The following is a 15912-nucleotide window of genomic DNA, read 5'->3' on the forward strand; positions in this document are numbered from 1 at the left end:
CTAAGGAGGTTGAATATAGACTTGCCATATGGCCTACCAATATCATTACTAGGTATATATCCACAAGAACTAAGAGCAGAGACACAAATAGACATCTGCCCACCGATGTTCATAGTGACATGATTCACGATTGCCAAAAGTTGGAGACAACCCAAGTGTCTATCAGCTGATAAATGGATAACAAACTGTGGTGTATACACACAATGGTAAGAAGAAATGACGTCATGAAGCATATGACAACAGTGATGAACCAGGAAGGCATGTTAAATGAAGCAAGCCAGCCACAAAAGGACAAACACCATATGAACTATATATATTATGTAAACTCATGGAGTTAATAATTATAATATAGGTCACAAGAGAATAGAACAAGGGTAGAGGATGGAAAGCTGAGGGTTAATCTGTGCAGAATTGGTAAAAAGATTGTAAGACTTTGGAAATGAATAGAATTGGTGAAAGCACCTCATAGTCTTTGTAACTAGCAGAACTATTGTATGGGTATGACAGTGGTTGAAAGGATAAGTCTAAGATCATGTATTTATTACTAGAAGGAAAGCTGAAAAATGTAACATGGGACTGTATAACAGTGAAACCTCATGTAAAATATGAATATGGGTGATATTGCCTGTATAAGACTGATTTTACTAAATATAAATATAAATAAACTAGATAGGAGAAACAGAATAGTAGCTATGTACAGCAGGGGAAGCATAGAGAGATTGAGAGGCAATGAGGATTTTTTGTTTGCTTGACTTTTGCTTATTATTATTATTGGGATAATGAAAATGCTCTGAAAAAGATTGAACAATGGCCATTTGGGGTCAGTAATAAAAACAGCTATTAGAATGTCATAGGCAGTATTATAAGAGACTAGTACCAGGTGAGAAAGACTGGCAGGAAAAATAGCAGGACGTTTGATTCTTGAATTCAGAGAATTTATAGCATGTTTAAACTGGAAATGGGTAAAACAATTAGAGAGTAAAAATGGTATACTTGTTAACATTTTGGGTCTGGGAGTAGATTCTCTGGATTCAAATCCTATCCTTACCTCTTACCAGTTACTTAATATCCTTGAACTTCAGTAGCTTCATCTGTAAAATGGGAAGTTGCAAAGGATGAATGAGCTTATGTATAGATATGCTAAGAATCGTGCCTGTCACATATAGTAGTGTTTAATTAATTTTAGTCATAATTGTATTAATGGTCACTAAACTGAACTTTTTGAGGGCAGGTATTAGATGTTTTGTTTACGACTGCATCCTAAGTGCCTAGCATGCAGTAGATGCTCAATAAATAGTGGTTGAATTAAATTATAGAACTTTCGCTTTTGTGTATTTGATATATTGGGAAGCAGTAATATAGCTCCCTCTTCCATCATTCTCAACATCAGGTCTTAATTTTCTGGGTTCTGTTTCCTTATTGTCTACATAGAGCATAAGGAGAAATTCTCCCTTTTCCCAGCCATACATCTGTGATTAGATTATTCACTTGACTTTCTTCCCACATCTGTCTTAGCAAGTCAGCAAAGAGAAGACATTTGCAGATATCTACAGACAATGTGAACTATTACTGGGGTTTGGGAATTTCAGGTAATCAGGCAGAATACATTGTTCATGTAGACCAACTTTAATAGTCAGAAAGCTCCAGTCCTCTTCAGTTTACTTTCTTACTGCATGGGCAACTCAACCTTCTGCTTGGTGGTACTGTTGGAAGCCTACTCAGTACTCTTGATTTCCCACTCACTGCTGAGAGTATTAGTTGGCCAAGGTTTCATATGGTATTCTGGTCTCCCACTGTGTCACTCCACTGTCTCCAGCTGGGCCTTTGACACTAACTGGATCTTCCCTCCACCCCTCAGCCCTGTAGCATGGTGCTTGCCATAATGTAACTTGTGATAGATTTTGTTCTCCTTTCCTTGTTTTGAAACTTGATGGACCCATTGTCCCTGCTGCCCCATGTACATTTTATTGGAAATCTCAAAACAACTAAGCTTGGAGAGGGCAAAAAACCATTAACCCCACCTAGCTTGACTGGCCAGAATAATGATTTAATTCTTCCACTTAGACCCTCCCTGAAGTCTGCCTGCTTTTTTTTCTGAAGCCATATACCACATAGTCTCTCCAAAGTGTTTTCAACACTCTAACACTCTGTTAGTACAACACAGACTGATTCACTTCAGCTGTCTTAAAGGAGCTGTTCTTACCAAAGATCAGTCATCTCAAATGAAGGGGAAGGAAAAGGGGCCATCTTTATCAGAGTGGCACAGGCAGTCCATGCTACAGGACATCTACAGAGAGATTTTTGTATGCTCTAGCAGCCAGAGAAGACTAGCATGATTTTGACTTGAGAAGAGAAGAGGGGTATTCTCGATAAAGAGTGAGCTATGTATAAAAGCAAGGAAGCCAGGATGTGGGTGGCACATTTTGGGAGGGTAGGGAAGAAATGGGCTGTCTTGAGGAAGGAACATTAGAGGTTGGATATTGGAAAAGAAGACAGTTGAAATCCTAGCTAAAGAATATATACTTGATTTGATAAGAAATAGAAATCTTTGTGTGTTTAAGGCGGGGGAGTTACATGATCAATAGGGAGTTCTAAGAAGGTAACTGTGGAATGAGTATAAAAGTGGATAAGACGGGGAGCCTAGGCATGAGGTGATAAGGAATTAGACAGGGCAGAGTAAGGGGCAGCAGAAAAGGAGGAGCAATTACAAGAGATGAATAAAGAATCCATGAGGCTTTGTGATTCCTTAGCTATGGGAGCAAGTGAAAGGGTGTAAAATGACTCCAAGGGCTGAGGGGATGTAGCTAAAGCCGTTGAGCACCTACTTCCCATGTACAAGTCCCGGGTTCAATCCCTGGTACCTCCTACAAACAAACAAATGAAAAACATCAACTCATTGGGGACCGGATATAATGCTTAGTGGTTGAGTGCCTCCTTCCCACATACGAGGTCCTAGATTCCATCCCTGGTGTCTCCTGAAGGAAAAAAAAAGACTTTTAAGAGTTTCTTTTTAAAGTAAATAAGGTAAAAGGACATTTAAAACAACATTTGTGTAGTACTTAACATAAAGTAGTAATGTGGTATATTAAAATAATGATGTTAATGAATAAAGTATAGAAATTGAAACCTGCATATTATGTTGTTGTCAAGTACGGGTATAATTAATGTCAACTTTTAAAAGCTAAATTTATTTATTCAGTTTTGTTAATGGCTAATTAACAGATACTTCTAAAGTGAATTTCTTAACGTATTTGACATACCAACTTGACATAAGCACTCATATCTGTGCTTATGAATTCCATTTCTAATCACAGAAAATTTTCCTTTCCATTAGAAATGAATGATCCACTTAAAACTTCAGACTTCACTGGTAAAAAGGATTGAAGAATAAATAGTTCAGGAAATACTGTAAAGGAAATGATGATCTACTGATTTATAACCATCTAGTTCCAATGAACTTTCTTGCCAGTACTTGTGGTAAGCATCCTCTTACTACAATTTTTAGGAAGTAAAGTCTCATTGTGAGTTGTTCTAATCAGGAACAACAGTTTTTGACAAAACGTACTGTTTAAAAGCATAAGGAAATACATGTAAACACCTCTCTTCCTTGGATTTTCTGCAGTTTTCTTTTTTGGCTATTCTTTTTGTAAAATGTATTTTTTATTTATTTTTAAAAGATACTTATATTACATAAAATGTTACATAAAAAATATATAAGGGATTCCCAAATGCCTCACTCCCTACACCTCCCACCCTTCCCCACATTAACAACTTCTTTCATTATTGTGTTACATTCATTGCAATTGATGAACACATTTTGGAGCATTACCACTAAGCATGTATTATAATTTACATTAGAGTTTACACTCTCTCCCACTCAATACTATAGGTTATGGCCGTATATATAATGACCCATATCTGTCATTGCAGTGTCACTCAGGACAATTCCAAGTCCTGAAAATGCCACTGTGTTACACTTCTTGGTCCCTCTCCCTGACTTCACTTCCAGTGGCCAGTCTCCACATCGATGATATAATTCCTTCCATTGCTAGAATCACAATAAGTCTATAGTAGAATACCAGTAAGTTCACTCTAGTCCATATTTTATCCCTCAGTCCTTCAGATTCTGGGATGGTGATGCCCACTCCACCTCTGATTGGGAGGGGGCTTCGATCCCATTTGGCTAATGGATGGGATTTTCTTCCTTGCAGTTGTAGACTCTCCGTGCCTTGGTGTGATGGTTGTCCGTCCTTACCTCCCTGTTAGTTGTCCTGGGTGAGTCTAGTGAACTGTCTGTGACAGAGTTTTAAGGAAATAATCTGCTAATAAGTTAAAATGCCTCTATTCAAATTCTCTAATATTAATGCCTCTACTTTCATGATTCAGTAGTATAGGTCATAAGTGGCTAAGGCTTGGTGGCTTGTGAAAAGTACTTTGAAACTCTTTTACCCTGTTCACAGATTCTCCTTGACTTTGCCTATCATCACTCCTCTGAAAGCCGAAAGGGGAAAATGACATCAAAACTGGTTAGCAGCATACATTCCCTTGTAGCATCCTAGAAATCCCTCCTTCTCCTTAAACGATCAGGCCAGACCTACTTCTGACAGCTGCAGTATCCTTATTTTCAATTGTGTCCTCTCTTGTTGCAGCTGCTGTCCTTCAAAGGAGATGGGATGGTGAACTCTCACCACCCAGCCCTTCAGGGTCTCCTCTCAGACCAGGATCCAGGCTGCTGAAGCTGGCCGCAGTGAGGCTGGAGTTGGCATATACATACACTCCAGCATGACTTCCCGAGGCCAGGCCAGCTCGCAGCAGCATCTATAAGTAAGTAAACTGATAGCTTACCACTCAAAGCCCTGTGTGTTCTCCAAGTCAGCACTACCAGAATCCCAGGTAGAATGTGAAAATATCCCCTCTTTAAATGGCGATGTCTTGAAGTCAAAGGTAGGAGGCTAAATCTGCTCTTTGATAAATGGAGAGAACGTTTGTCTTAATCATTCCTTTTCTCTTCATTGATAGACTTTCTCCATTGTGAAATTAGAGAAAGTTCAGATTATTTCAAACCTTTTCAAAGAATAAAAGAATTTCTAACTCTTTGAGTTAGAAATAATGATAATGGTAATAATAATACCACCACCTTTTTGGTGGTGAAGCCACTATACTCATTGCCTGGAAACTATAATTTGTAAAGTTAAATTAAGACATTGGTCTAAAAGTATCCTGATTTGAAACGTGGTCATCAAGAGCTTATCAGAATTAAAGAAGTCATCAATCTTGGGACACAGGAAACTTTAACTGCTACCATCTCTACATATTCACAGAAGATATTCTCTAGGTCAGGGGTCAGCAAACTAGAGCCCAAGGGTCAAATCTGGTTTACCACCTGTTTTTTAAAATAAAATTTTATTGGAACACAGCCACATCCATTCTGCTTACATTTTTTGTTGGCAGCTTTCAAGCTACATTAACAGGGTTGAGAAGTTGCAACAGAGACCATAGGCCTGCAAAGCCTAAAATCTTTACTCTCTCATCCTTTACAGATAAAGTTTGTCGACCCCTGCTCTAGGTAATACATTCAAATTATACAATCATATAATTAAAGATCTGGAAGGAACTTTAGAGATGATGTATCCCAAGTCTTTAGTCTAAAGAGATCAAAGCTTATGACTTGCCCAGGGTTTTACTGTTGACCAGTGATATTTTCCCCCTTTTTTAAAAAAGGAAGTTTCTTAAAATTTGCAATGGAATGCTGTCATACAATGTTAATTTTGTACTTTAGGGCACTGGCTTCTCAGTATAGTAAGGTACAAGGGAAGAAAAATTAATAATCAGAAAGTAATTCAAATGTGGGTATTTGAATCAGAGCCAAAGACAAAGGGTGGTAATCCAGGTCTAATGACCCCTCCTGGGCAGTCTCTCTGGTGACTAATTCCGATTTTGTCAAGTTCCGCGTCTCCCTGTCCTAGACATTAGTGTTGCCTATACACTACCAGCATCTTCTTTGCATTTCATACTTCCTTTTTTTTCTCCTTGCTGATATTTTTTCCATTTACATAAACTTTCCAGGCAGGCTAGACTACAACTGGTTATATTTTTCAGTTTACTGAGTTATGTTATATTTCATATTTCAGTCCTGCCTCCTTAAGATTTTATCAAGTTCAGTTGGAGTTTTAAATGTTCCTAAAACTCTAATCTTCTGTGTATAACCTGTTCCTTGCTTTCATCTTGAGATGGCTGATTTAAGCCTTTATTTTCATATTGTATTCATTTACCTCCTAGAGCAGGGGTTCTTAACAAGGGGTCCATGAGCTTGAATTGAAATTTGAAAAATCATTATTCTTATGGGGTTGTGTTGGTCTGGGTGTGATATATTTATTAAATGATACACAGTATAGTGTGGACTGAGGTCCATGGTTTTCACCTGACTGGCAAAAGGGTCCATGGAGCAAAAAACATTAAGAATCCCTGTCTTATAGAAGTACCTTATATCCAAATTCTTTAGGGGGGGGGCAGTGTGGAGTGGCATATGACAGGGAAGTTAAGTGGCTTACTTTTGCCTCCATGTACATCCTATAAGCAAATAAATTGTATTCAGGTATTTGTTCTAAGTTTTCACAGGCTTTAAATTATATACTAATATTTCACTGTTTTTTTTGTCTAAGTAGTAGAGAAGGGTATAAAAATGAAATTCTTAAAATTCTTTCATCTTTGAATGCTTACTATATACTAAGTATATTAATTTTTTATCTCATATGATCTTCATAAAACTCCCTTGAGATACATACTTTCATTATGTCCACTTAAATGACCAGAAAATTGAGGCAGAGGATGATTATTTGCTCTAGGACACACAGTAAGAGAACACACCAAAATTTGAACTTGGGCAGTCTTGACTGCAAAGTCAGCCTTCATTTATTTATTTGTTCATATGCTCATTTGTTTGTTCATTCATCCTTTCTTTCTTTCAACATTTATTTAATGAGAACCTATTACATTTCAAAGTCAATTCTAGGGATATAACAGTGACGCCAAAGTCGTTACCTTCATGGATGTTATGAATTGCTAACCACTTTTCTATGCAGTTATCGTGTATTCTTTTATGTCATCTAAACTAAGATGGTTTGATGCTTTTTGGTGCTTTTTTCAGTTTCTCATTAAGAAGATATCAAAGGAAGGTTTGATAACTGGAAAGAGCTTTACCAGTCAGTTAAGATAACCCTTTGAATAGATAGAAATGAGGAAAGCATTCAAGATAGGTACTGTTTCTTTCTTCTTAAACTACAAGGACAATATATCACAGCTTCTGAGGCTATTATAGGATTTATCATTCTGAAGTTAAGAGTTAAGAATTTATGTCTTTTATTAATCCCCCCCTTTAATTTAGGCCAATTTTCTCTTGTGTTTTCTGCAAAATTGGTTAAAAATTATTCTTTCAATGGTTGAGGACAGTAAGAAAAACACTAATTTACCTTTTGTTTTTAAGAGATTTTGGTTTTCTGGTCCAAGATGAAATTGTGGATTAGGAGGAAAAAGGTACTTTGCCAGCTCCTCTTTCAGCTATGCTTTTCTTCCTCCTGCTAGCTCCCCAGCCTCCCAGCCAGCAAAGTGTTACCATTAATACCCTGCTAAAGGGTTAACTCACTAAAGTCTTGCATCCTTTTTTAGCCTTTCTCCCTTCCTATGGGTGAAATATGCTAACCCTGGCTAAATGGGAAACAGAGTTCAAGTGATAGTTCATAAAGGTTAATTACGACCCCACCTGGAAAACTTACATTTTAATAGAAAATATTTCTGCTCTCCCCTCATTTGAAAGGAGGGGATAATATGAATAAATGAAGCTTGTGCTATGTTGGACTAACCCAAATTATTAAACTTTTTATAAGACCTAGTTTTCTTTGTACAACTTTGTATTGCATATTGAAATATTTGGGTTTCCCCATATTGTTTTTTAAAATTGGGCATGGTGTATACTGAATTCAGAGAAAGGAGTGCTTTCTGACTATTGCATGTTTTACTTTTTACTATACCTTAGGATCAATTTCCCTGTCCAGAGTGTCCCATTCTTTCTACAGACATTCTTTGAATATATTTTAGTGTCAGAACCTCTGCTGCTAGTACAGCACTGTTATGTACTATTCAACTACTTGAGATCCACAAAGTTACGGTACTTATTCTTCACATTTTTATAGTACTTCACCATTTACAATTTAAAAGGCATTTCTTACCTATCATCTCCTTTAACCTTCTACATGCTTATTATAACAACATACAACTATGTAAAGAAAAATCTTCCTTGTAGAGTAATTAGGAGAAAATTAACCACAGTTTTCACAGGAAGAAAATGAAACATAGGTAGCTTAATGACTTGTCCTAACTAAAAGCCAGGTTCTCTTGACTCCAGATCTAGTGTTCTTTATTCTAAACCAGTTACCTATAAGATCCGGACTTTTTTTCAGTTCAAATGCCTGGTCTTTTCTGGTATTTGAATGTTTATGTCACTGAGTTTGGACATTGTGTTTGCTCCCATTGAATTTCATCACTTTTTAAAAGGACTTTTTTCTTTTTTTCTAACTTCTACAATTCCTCCTAATTTAGAATCATCTATATTTCAGATTTGATAGAATATTCTTAGTTTTTCAATTTAAGTCATCTGTCCATTTATGATCCTTGGGGATTTACTCTAAGCTCCCCAAATAATAGTTTTGTTTCTGTAAAGATGTTTTAAAATATCATAGCTCTGATTATTTGGAGTAAATCTGATTTTTCTTTAAAGTCTGTACCTGTTTTAGTTTCACTCTGTTCTTCAGTCTAACTGGAATTTGCTCCATCCAACTGTTAACGTGACAATAAAGGAAACAGTTTTTCACATTTCCCAAAGAAGAAAAAAAATGTTTTGCCCCCTCTCTTTATCATAATGATTTAAAGCACTTTAAAATATTTAATTAGCTAGTTGCACAGTCCTTTTTAGACTAATCTTGCCCCTAATACCTAATGCTGTTTCTCTGTACTTATTTTTAGTATGTTGATTTAATTTCTCTTTTTTCTGGATTTCCCATTTATCTTTCATATCCATAGCTTTTGAGGTTTTGTCTTGTCATTGTAATTGGGAGAGTCTGTTCTTAAGCATGTAGGACTAATTTCTTGATCATCCATAATGCACCATTTTTCAACTGGAGTTTTCATCAATTGATCACATGCCACTTAACACTTTATTAATAAATTTTGTGTATTGCTCCATGGTTGTTTCTTGTGGGCAAGTCTATACTCCCTGCTATGATTTTAATTAATAGTCCTAGAGGGAAGGGATTATGCCTTAACACATCCTTTGAGAAGAAAGCCAAGAAAGAATAAAGAGAATCTATCTTTGAGTGTGTGCAGTAATTCAGTTTTTCAATAAGTATTTACTTGAATGCTTACTGTTTGCTATTCATTCTGCTAGGAATGCACAATCAAGTAATGGTTCCACTGGGTTACACTCTAGCAGGAGTTCCAGGCAATTAAACTTGCTAATTCAAAATAGTGTGATATGTTATTTGAGAGAATAAGGATGGCATATTATGTATGTATATGGTGTATGTGAATAGAGGACATGCCTCAGAAGGTGCCTAGGAAGTAGGTGGCTTCTGCGACCTAGCTGGTACCTAAAGGATAAGTAATTGTTCCCGAGATTTGGTAGGAGTGGGAAGGAATTTAGGGAGCTGTTAGAACGAGGTGCTCATGTGGAAGAAGACCTATCTAGCTGACTAGCCCATAAAGAGTTTCATCATAGCTGGAGCATGGGGGTCAAGTGAGGAGCTCTCAAAGAAGTGACAGGAGTCTGGGATGGCCTTATTAGTTAAGTGCTTGGGCTTTATCCTAAGAACAAGTGTTTTTTACGTTAGGGAATGGCATGATCAATCTGTAGTTTAGAGCCTGCTGGCTATGCTGTCGAGAATGTTTTGGCCAGAGAAGAGCTGTGCAGAGACTACGTGAGAGGTCATTGAAGTAATAGAGTGTAGAGATGATGGTGATGAGAACCAGTGTAGGTTAAGTGGAGGGATTTGAGGCATTTAGCAGAGTTCTTAGAAATTATTAGCTTGGGGATGTACTGCAGTAAGAGAAAAAGAGACATGGATAAGGGTGGTAGGAAATTCTTCAGTTCTCTGTTCCTCTCCCACTCATCCATGCATTGATTTTAGGCAGTCACAGCTTTTGATCTATAATATCAATGGCCATAAAATAAATACATTTGTTCCCAGTAAGGGCCATGATATTTGTCTTTTAACATTTAATAAAGTTTCTATAGGAAAGTTTATGTTATGGATATTCTATATGTTAAAAGATTAAACAGCATACTTAGGTATATAAAATATTTACAATAATGAGAGAAGTCATCTTATTTACTATTTCAGTGAAATGTAAACATTAGCCCTATTTTTAAAAATTGTATGCCATTTAAAAATCAGTTAATCGGTGATATATTTATCAGGCAAGGAAGGAATGTGGCCTTTGCATTGCTCAGCCTTAACTAAAGTAAAAATATAGACATAGAAAATAAAGTAATAAAAACATTTGTTGGATATGCACATCACTCCAAGTAGCAAGGAGAGTTATCAAAAGCCACTTGTGGTTTCCTGGGAGAGTCTGGGTCAACAATGAAATGAAACAAGTGATCTTTCGGGATTCTGCTTCTTTGGTAGGAATCACCACTGGCTAATTTACTCCTAAATGCCATCTATGAAGTGATTCTTTTATTTACCTTACTTTCTTCCTTCCTTTAAAAAAAAAATTAATCTTTTTTTTTTACCAGACCTCCTTTAAATTCTTGGCCTTGAGACATTCTCTTGAGAGGTATAACTAATACAGAACTGGCACTTTTGTTTGTCTTGGCACTACCAGATCAGCTCTGTGATTCTGGATTTACCACTTCTCTGGATCTTAGTTTCTACATTTGTAAAATGAGACGGCTCAAGTCAATTACTGAAAAGGGTCTCCCAGCTATGATTCTTCTGCACTACCTTTTCTTTTTCCTGGTCCTGTATATCCAGGCCTTTTGTTACTTGAGGGTCCCACTGGTACTAAAGATTTGTTATCAGAGCCACTTTTGTGGCTTGTCCCCAGTCCCTGCTGGCAGAAACAAGGGACTAAGGATAAGTTACTGGAAAGCAGACCAGGCGAGGAGGGAGGCAACAGGGCAGCTGAAAGTCCTGTGTTTAAATATTTAGAATCTAGGGAAACTTGCCCCTTTGCAACATTCCCTCTTGCCATTTATTTATTTATCTTAACCAGACAGTGCTTGAATTTTGTATTTGTTTTTCTTTTGTGTGTATGTGTTTTCTTGGGGTGAGAGAAGTGGGAGTGGTTGCTGAATAGGGGAAAGGAGAAACCTCGGAACGCTGACCACAAACCAACTGTTCCTACAGACACAAGGCATGGATTTCCTTACAAAGGTTGTAATTCTCTTCCCCTGAAGTCCATCATTTTCACTTTCTTGTGGAACCCCACCTCCACATCCACTTTCAGGTGCTGCTCTATAGCATGTTCGTAACCCTCCATAGCTAGGGGCCTCATTTCCTCTCAAACCTATTTCCTCTCTGAGTATTGATTAACTTTGCCAGTCATACTTAAGTTTCCTGGACTTTACTAAGTGTGATTCTTTTTAAAATATATTTAAAATATATTCAGAGCATAAAATAGAATACCAAGTCATTTTATGTTTCTATATATATATATATATATATGGTAATATTTTCCATTACATATTTTAAACACACTAGAATTGGGTGACTTTTCCACATATTGATCTGTTTATCTTCAGAGATGAAATATCTGAAGAGTAATCCTTCAGCTATAAAGTCATTTGACCTAATTTGTTTTCTGTGTTTATTGTGATAGCTGTGACTTATTGGAGTTGATCCCAGCCTGGAAATTGGCATGTATATTTTTATAAAGTGACTACAAAAATATAGTCATCATTGAAAGCTCTTTTAGAAAATGTGTTGCTCCTGCTGTGATACTAAAAATGACAGTTTTTTCTTTATGCTTTTGTCCATTCTACATGTTTAATTATAAAATGGACAATTTAAAAGGCTGACTTGGTTTACATTTATTTCACTAGTGGAGACCATAGTGATTTCCCTGCCAGCCTAGGATTACTGGATTGTAATCTTTTTAGAAGTCAAGGACCAGGTCTGTTTGACATTTAGCAAAATTCTGCTTGTAATAGAAATTTGAGTTTATGGAATGTGGTAGAATAGGATTTTTTAAAAACTTTATGGCATGCTTTTGAGTTAATGTGTTGGCGATGAATGGTCTCCTTGTGGATCTCAAAACCCCCAGAAAGAGTACCGAGTTTTTTGTTATGTTTTTATTTTTTAACCTTGCAAGCAGTAAAAATTCTTTATCCTACCCCCACCCCCCAGCTCTCCCTCGTTTACAAATTACAACGATCATGATCTCTGGACCCACCCTACAGTAACAACTTAGTATGGTGAAAATTAAAGGATGTCTTGTTTCCCATCGTGGCCCAGGTGGTACTGGCTTGAGAAAGACCACACCGAATTTCGCCGGGTAACTCTGTCTCAACTGACAGTTGCCTTTTAAACTCTCTCAGCAAAAAAGTCAGTCATTGTTATGATGAAAACAACCGGGAGGGGTGGTTATGGTGAGGATAAGATGAACCAAAATAAAAATGTGTCCAAAGCTAAATGTCGCACAGGACCTACAGTAGTAGCGGGAGGGGCGACCCTGGCACCTGGGAGGGGCGCCGGTAGGCGGGCTTGGCGAGGCGGGCGTGGCCAAGGGCGTGGCGGCGGGGGCGTGGCCGGCGGGCGGCGCCGGCAGTTGGAAGGGGGTGGAGTTGCCCTTGGAGGCGGCACCGGCCCAGGGCCCGGAGGCCCGCGGCGCCCTATCGGGCCCGAGCCGAGTGGCCCCGCGGAGCCGGCGCGCTCCCGCCTGCAGGGGGAGGGCGGACGGGGCGCTGGGACCGGCCAGGCCGCAGCGGACGCTGTTTCTCTTTCACTTTCCTTCCCTCCGGGGTCGGCGCGCTGGCGGGTGAGGAGCGGCCGAGGCGGCGGCGGGGTAGGTACCGGGCAGGCCTGGGAGCGGTGCCGAGGGGTCGGGATACCGGCCGCCCTACGCTCCGCGCCTAAGTTTGCGCCGTGCGCGGGAGCAGCGCCTCAAGGCACCTGCCGCTGCCGGCCCCTCCCGGAGCCGGGAAAGCCCCCTCGGGCTCGTGCAGGCCGGGGTCCGAGGGCTTCTCAGCCGCGCCCCGCCCTTGAGGGTGCAGGGGACGGCCCGCCGCCGGCGGGAGAGAGCAGGCGCGTCTTCCCCCGCGCAACTCCGGCCCTGCGCTAGCGGCGCGTCAGCCAGGCCCGGGCCCGCGCACCTGCCGGGAGGGCGGGCACCGGCTTGGACCGCGCGCTGCTGTGCGGCCGGGTCCTGTCGGAGGACGTTTAATTCCCTGCTGCCGCCGTCACTGCAAGTATTGCTTCCTTTAACTGTCTTGGTGACACGGCTGTATGGCTTATGATCTTAACTGCTACTCCAGGTCGGGACCGTGCGTTTCTGCTTTCAAAGGACTTTCTCTTACTTCGGAGCTTCGTGACTAACCCGTGGGAAAGCCAGGGCAGGTAATCCCAACGTACAGAGGAGGAATCCGAGACCCAGGTACGGATATTAAATGACTTCCTGAAGGTCATACAGGATCGAAGACAAGAACCCAGTCCAGACCCCACCCCCCACCCCCATTCCGTGTCAGTTACTAGGCCGTCAATATGATTTCCCGAGCAGACGAGGTGATTATAGCCAGATCACATCCCATACACATTCTCAATGGCTGTGCTTCGATGGAATGTTGCTTTTTACCCTTACAGTTGCTTTCTAATTGTCTATGAGTTCAACAGCTAAGTTAGGAGAAAAGTTCCTGTTCATAGAATGAACTTAAGAAAATCAACACCTTCTTTCATGTTGTGTTCTCAGAGAAGGGACACTCATTGTAACCTTTAAAACTTTTTTAGTCACCTTATGTACAAACCAGCTTTGCTAAAAGTTTCAGAAAATGTTAGTGACATTTATTCCGTTATGTGTATTGTCTCATTTAATCCTAACTATTTTAGGTGGTTGGCACTTTTATTACTTCCATTTTACAATTTTTAAAAAAATGCAGACTTAGAGAGGATAGGTAATATTGCCCAGGTTATATATCTACTAAATGCTACTGGTTTCTATAAAGGGTTTTGCAGTCTTATACGGGAGATAAAGAATAAGGGTGACTATAAACCACACTAATGAAAGAAGTTGTCCATGTGGGAGGAGTGGGGGGGGTGTGGGGAGTGGGGTATATGGGAACCTCTTATATTTTTTAGTGTGACATTTTGTGTGATTTATGTATCTTTTAAAGAAAGATAATAAATAAAAATAAGTGTATTACAGAAGCAAGTGTTATAGACTAGGGAGATTACATGTGAGGACAGTATTGGAGATGGGTGGGATCCAGCAAGAGAGGAGGGGCTTGGACAGAGTGGGTAGAGCCTGGAAAGTGGACTGTGGGAAAGGACTGGTCAGTTTGCCTGAAGAAAGTTGTTAAGGGTGTGTTAAGGTCAAACTGATGCGTCTTTAGTCACAAGCTGAGGAATTTAAACGTTTTTCAGTTTGTGAAGAGGTGACGCTAAAATTTTTTGAGCACAGGACTCAAGATTGAATGAAATAAACCTGGAAGCAGAATATAAGATAACTGGCAACTGGAGAGGTAATATACAAGTAGAGTGTCTGTGAATAGAATGGAAAAGGGCATCAATGTGATTTTGCTACTGATGGTGGGGTACAAAATTTAAAAGGAAACTTTTTGATGGGGAAGATAATGTTTTCAATTTTGAATTTTTTATTAATAGGAACTGATAAAATGGACAAGCAGATAGTTAAAATAATACTGGAGAGGTAAACGTGTCAAGACTGGAGTTAATAGCCTGGGTGTCACTTGCACAGAGATGATAGACTTCAGGATTGGCTGGATTTGTCATTTTCTGAATTATTATAACAGGTTTACAAATTAATGTTGAAGCATGTAACACATGCTGTTATTATAATGATATTAGTATATTATGAAGAATTTGACACCTTTTTCTCATGTTTTAAAATTACTGTGGAAACAGATATGGGAAAGCAAAACCATCAAAAGGAGTGATGATCAGCGATCTCATGATAAATCTGGATGGTAGTTCACATGCCTCGGACATCCAGTTGGGAACTGCACACCAACTCCTGGGATCAGACTTTCATTCTCTTAATACCCCTCTTTGCCTGAACTACTGAAGCTAACCACGAATGGCTACCCAAAGGAAACACCTGGTGAAAGATTTCAATCCTTACATTACCTGCTATATTTGTAAAGGGTATCTGATCAAGCCAACTACGGTGACTGAATGCCTCCATACTTGTAAGTATTCATTTGTTATCTTCCCATCAAATGTTACACCTATACTTGCTTTTTGAAAACTGCCTTCGGAGAGCACATGTGACTCGTGCAGCTGAACACTAGCTTTCCCACATGGGAGGTCCTACGTTCAGTTCCCAGTGCCTCCAGAAAAAACAAACAACAAACAAAACAAATGAAAAAGCCAACCCTGGGAAGCCAATGTGGCTCAGTGGTTGAGTGCCATCTTCCCACATCCGAGGTCCTGGGTTCAATCCCTGACCCTGGGTAACTCAAAAAAAAAAAAAAAAACCACAACAAAAAGCCACAAACCTGCCCTATTTTGTTTTTAAACTAGATTTTAACTTTTTAAAAAAGCAGTATTCTATAAATTATCTTATTTTGAAATAATTTTCAGATTTGTCATTTAGATACCATGGTATGAATTGTTTTATTTGAATCTCAATTGTTGACTTTTATCTGAGTTATAAAATGTTATGAAATGAATAGCATATTACTGG

At 39.1% G+C, this 15912-nt stretch overlaps 1 protein-coding gene across 31 annotated transcripts in view; it reads left to right on the forward strand.

Moving 5' to 3' along the window:
* PCGF5 (polycomb group ring finger 5) overlaps positions 1-15912 on the forward strand; it is a 140389-nt gene that overhangs the window by 47703 nt on the left and 76774 nt on the right. For 8 of the 31 annotated variants that reach the window (XM_058298745.2, XM_058298760.2, XM_058298748.1 and 5 more), the window contains 3 exons: positions 3335-3477; positions 4650-4824; positions 15132-15415. In XM_058298745.2, the coding sequence (XP_058154728.1) occupies positions 15304-15415 (112 nt within the window). In that variant the 5' untranslated portion in view covers positions 3335-3477; positions 4650-4824; positions 15132-15303. Of the gene's footprint in view, positions 1-3334; positions 3478-4211; positions 4276-4460; positions 4527-4649; positions 4825-12852; positions 13060-13528; positions 13648-15131; positions 15416-15912 lie in introns of those variants that run through there. The other 23 variants (XM_058298746.1, XM_058298752.1, XM_023585787.2 and 20 more) reach the window with 12 other exon arrangements.

The sequence above is a fragment of the Dasypus novemcinctus genome, chromosome 6 (assembly GCF_030445035.2).
Source record: "Dasypus novemcinctus isolate mDasNov1 chromosome 6, mDasNov1.1.hap2, whole genome shotgun sequence".
Lineage (NCBI taxonomy): Eukaryota > Metazoa > Chordata > Mammalia > Cingulata > Dasypodidae > Dasypus > Dasypus novemcinctus.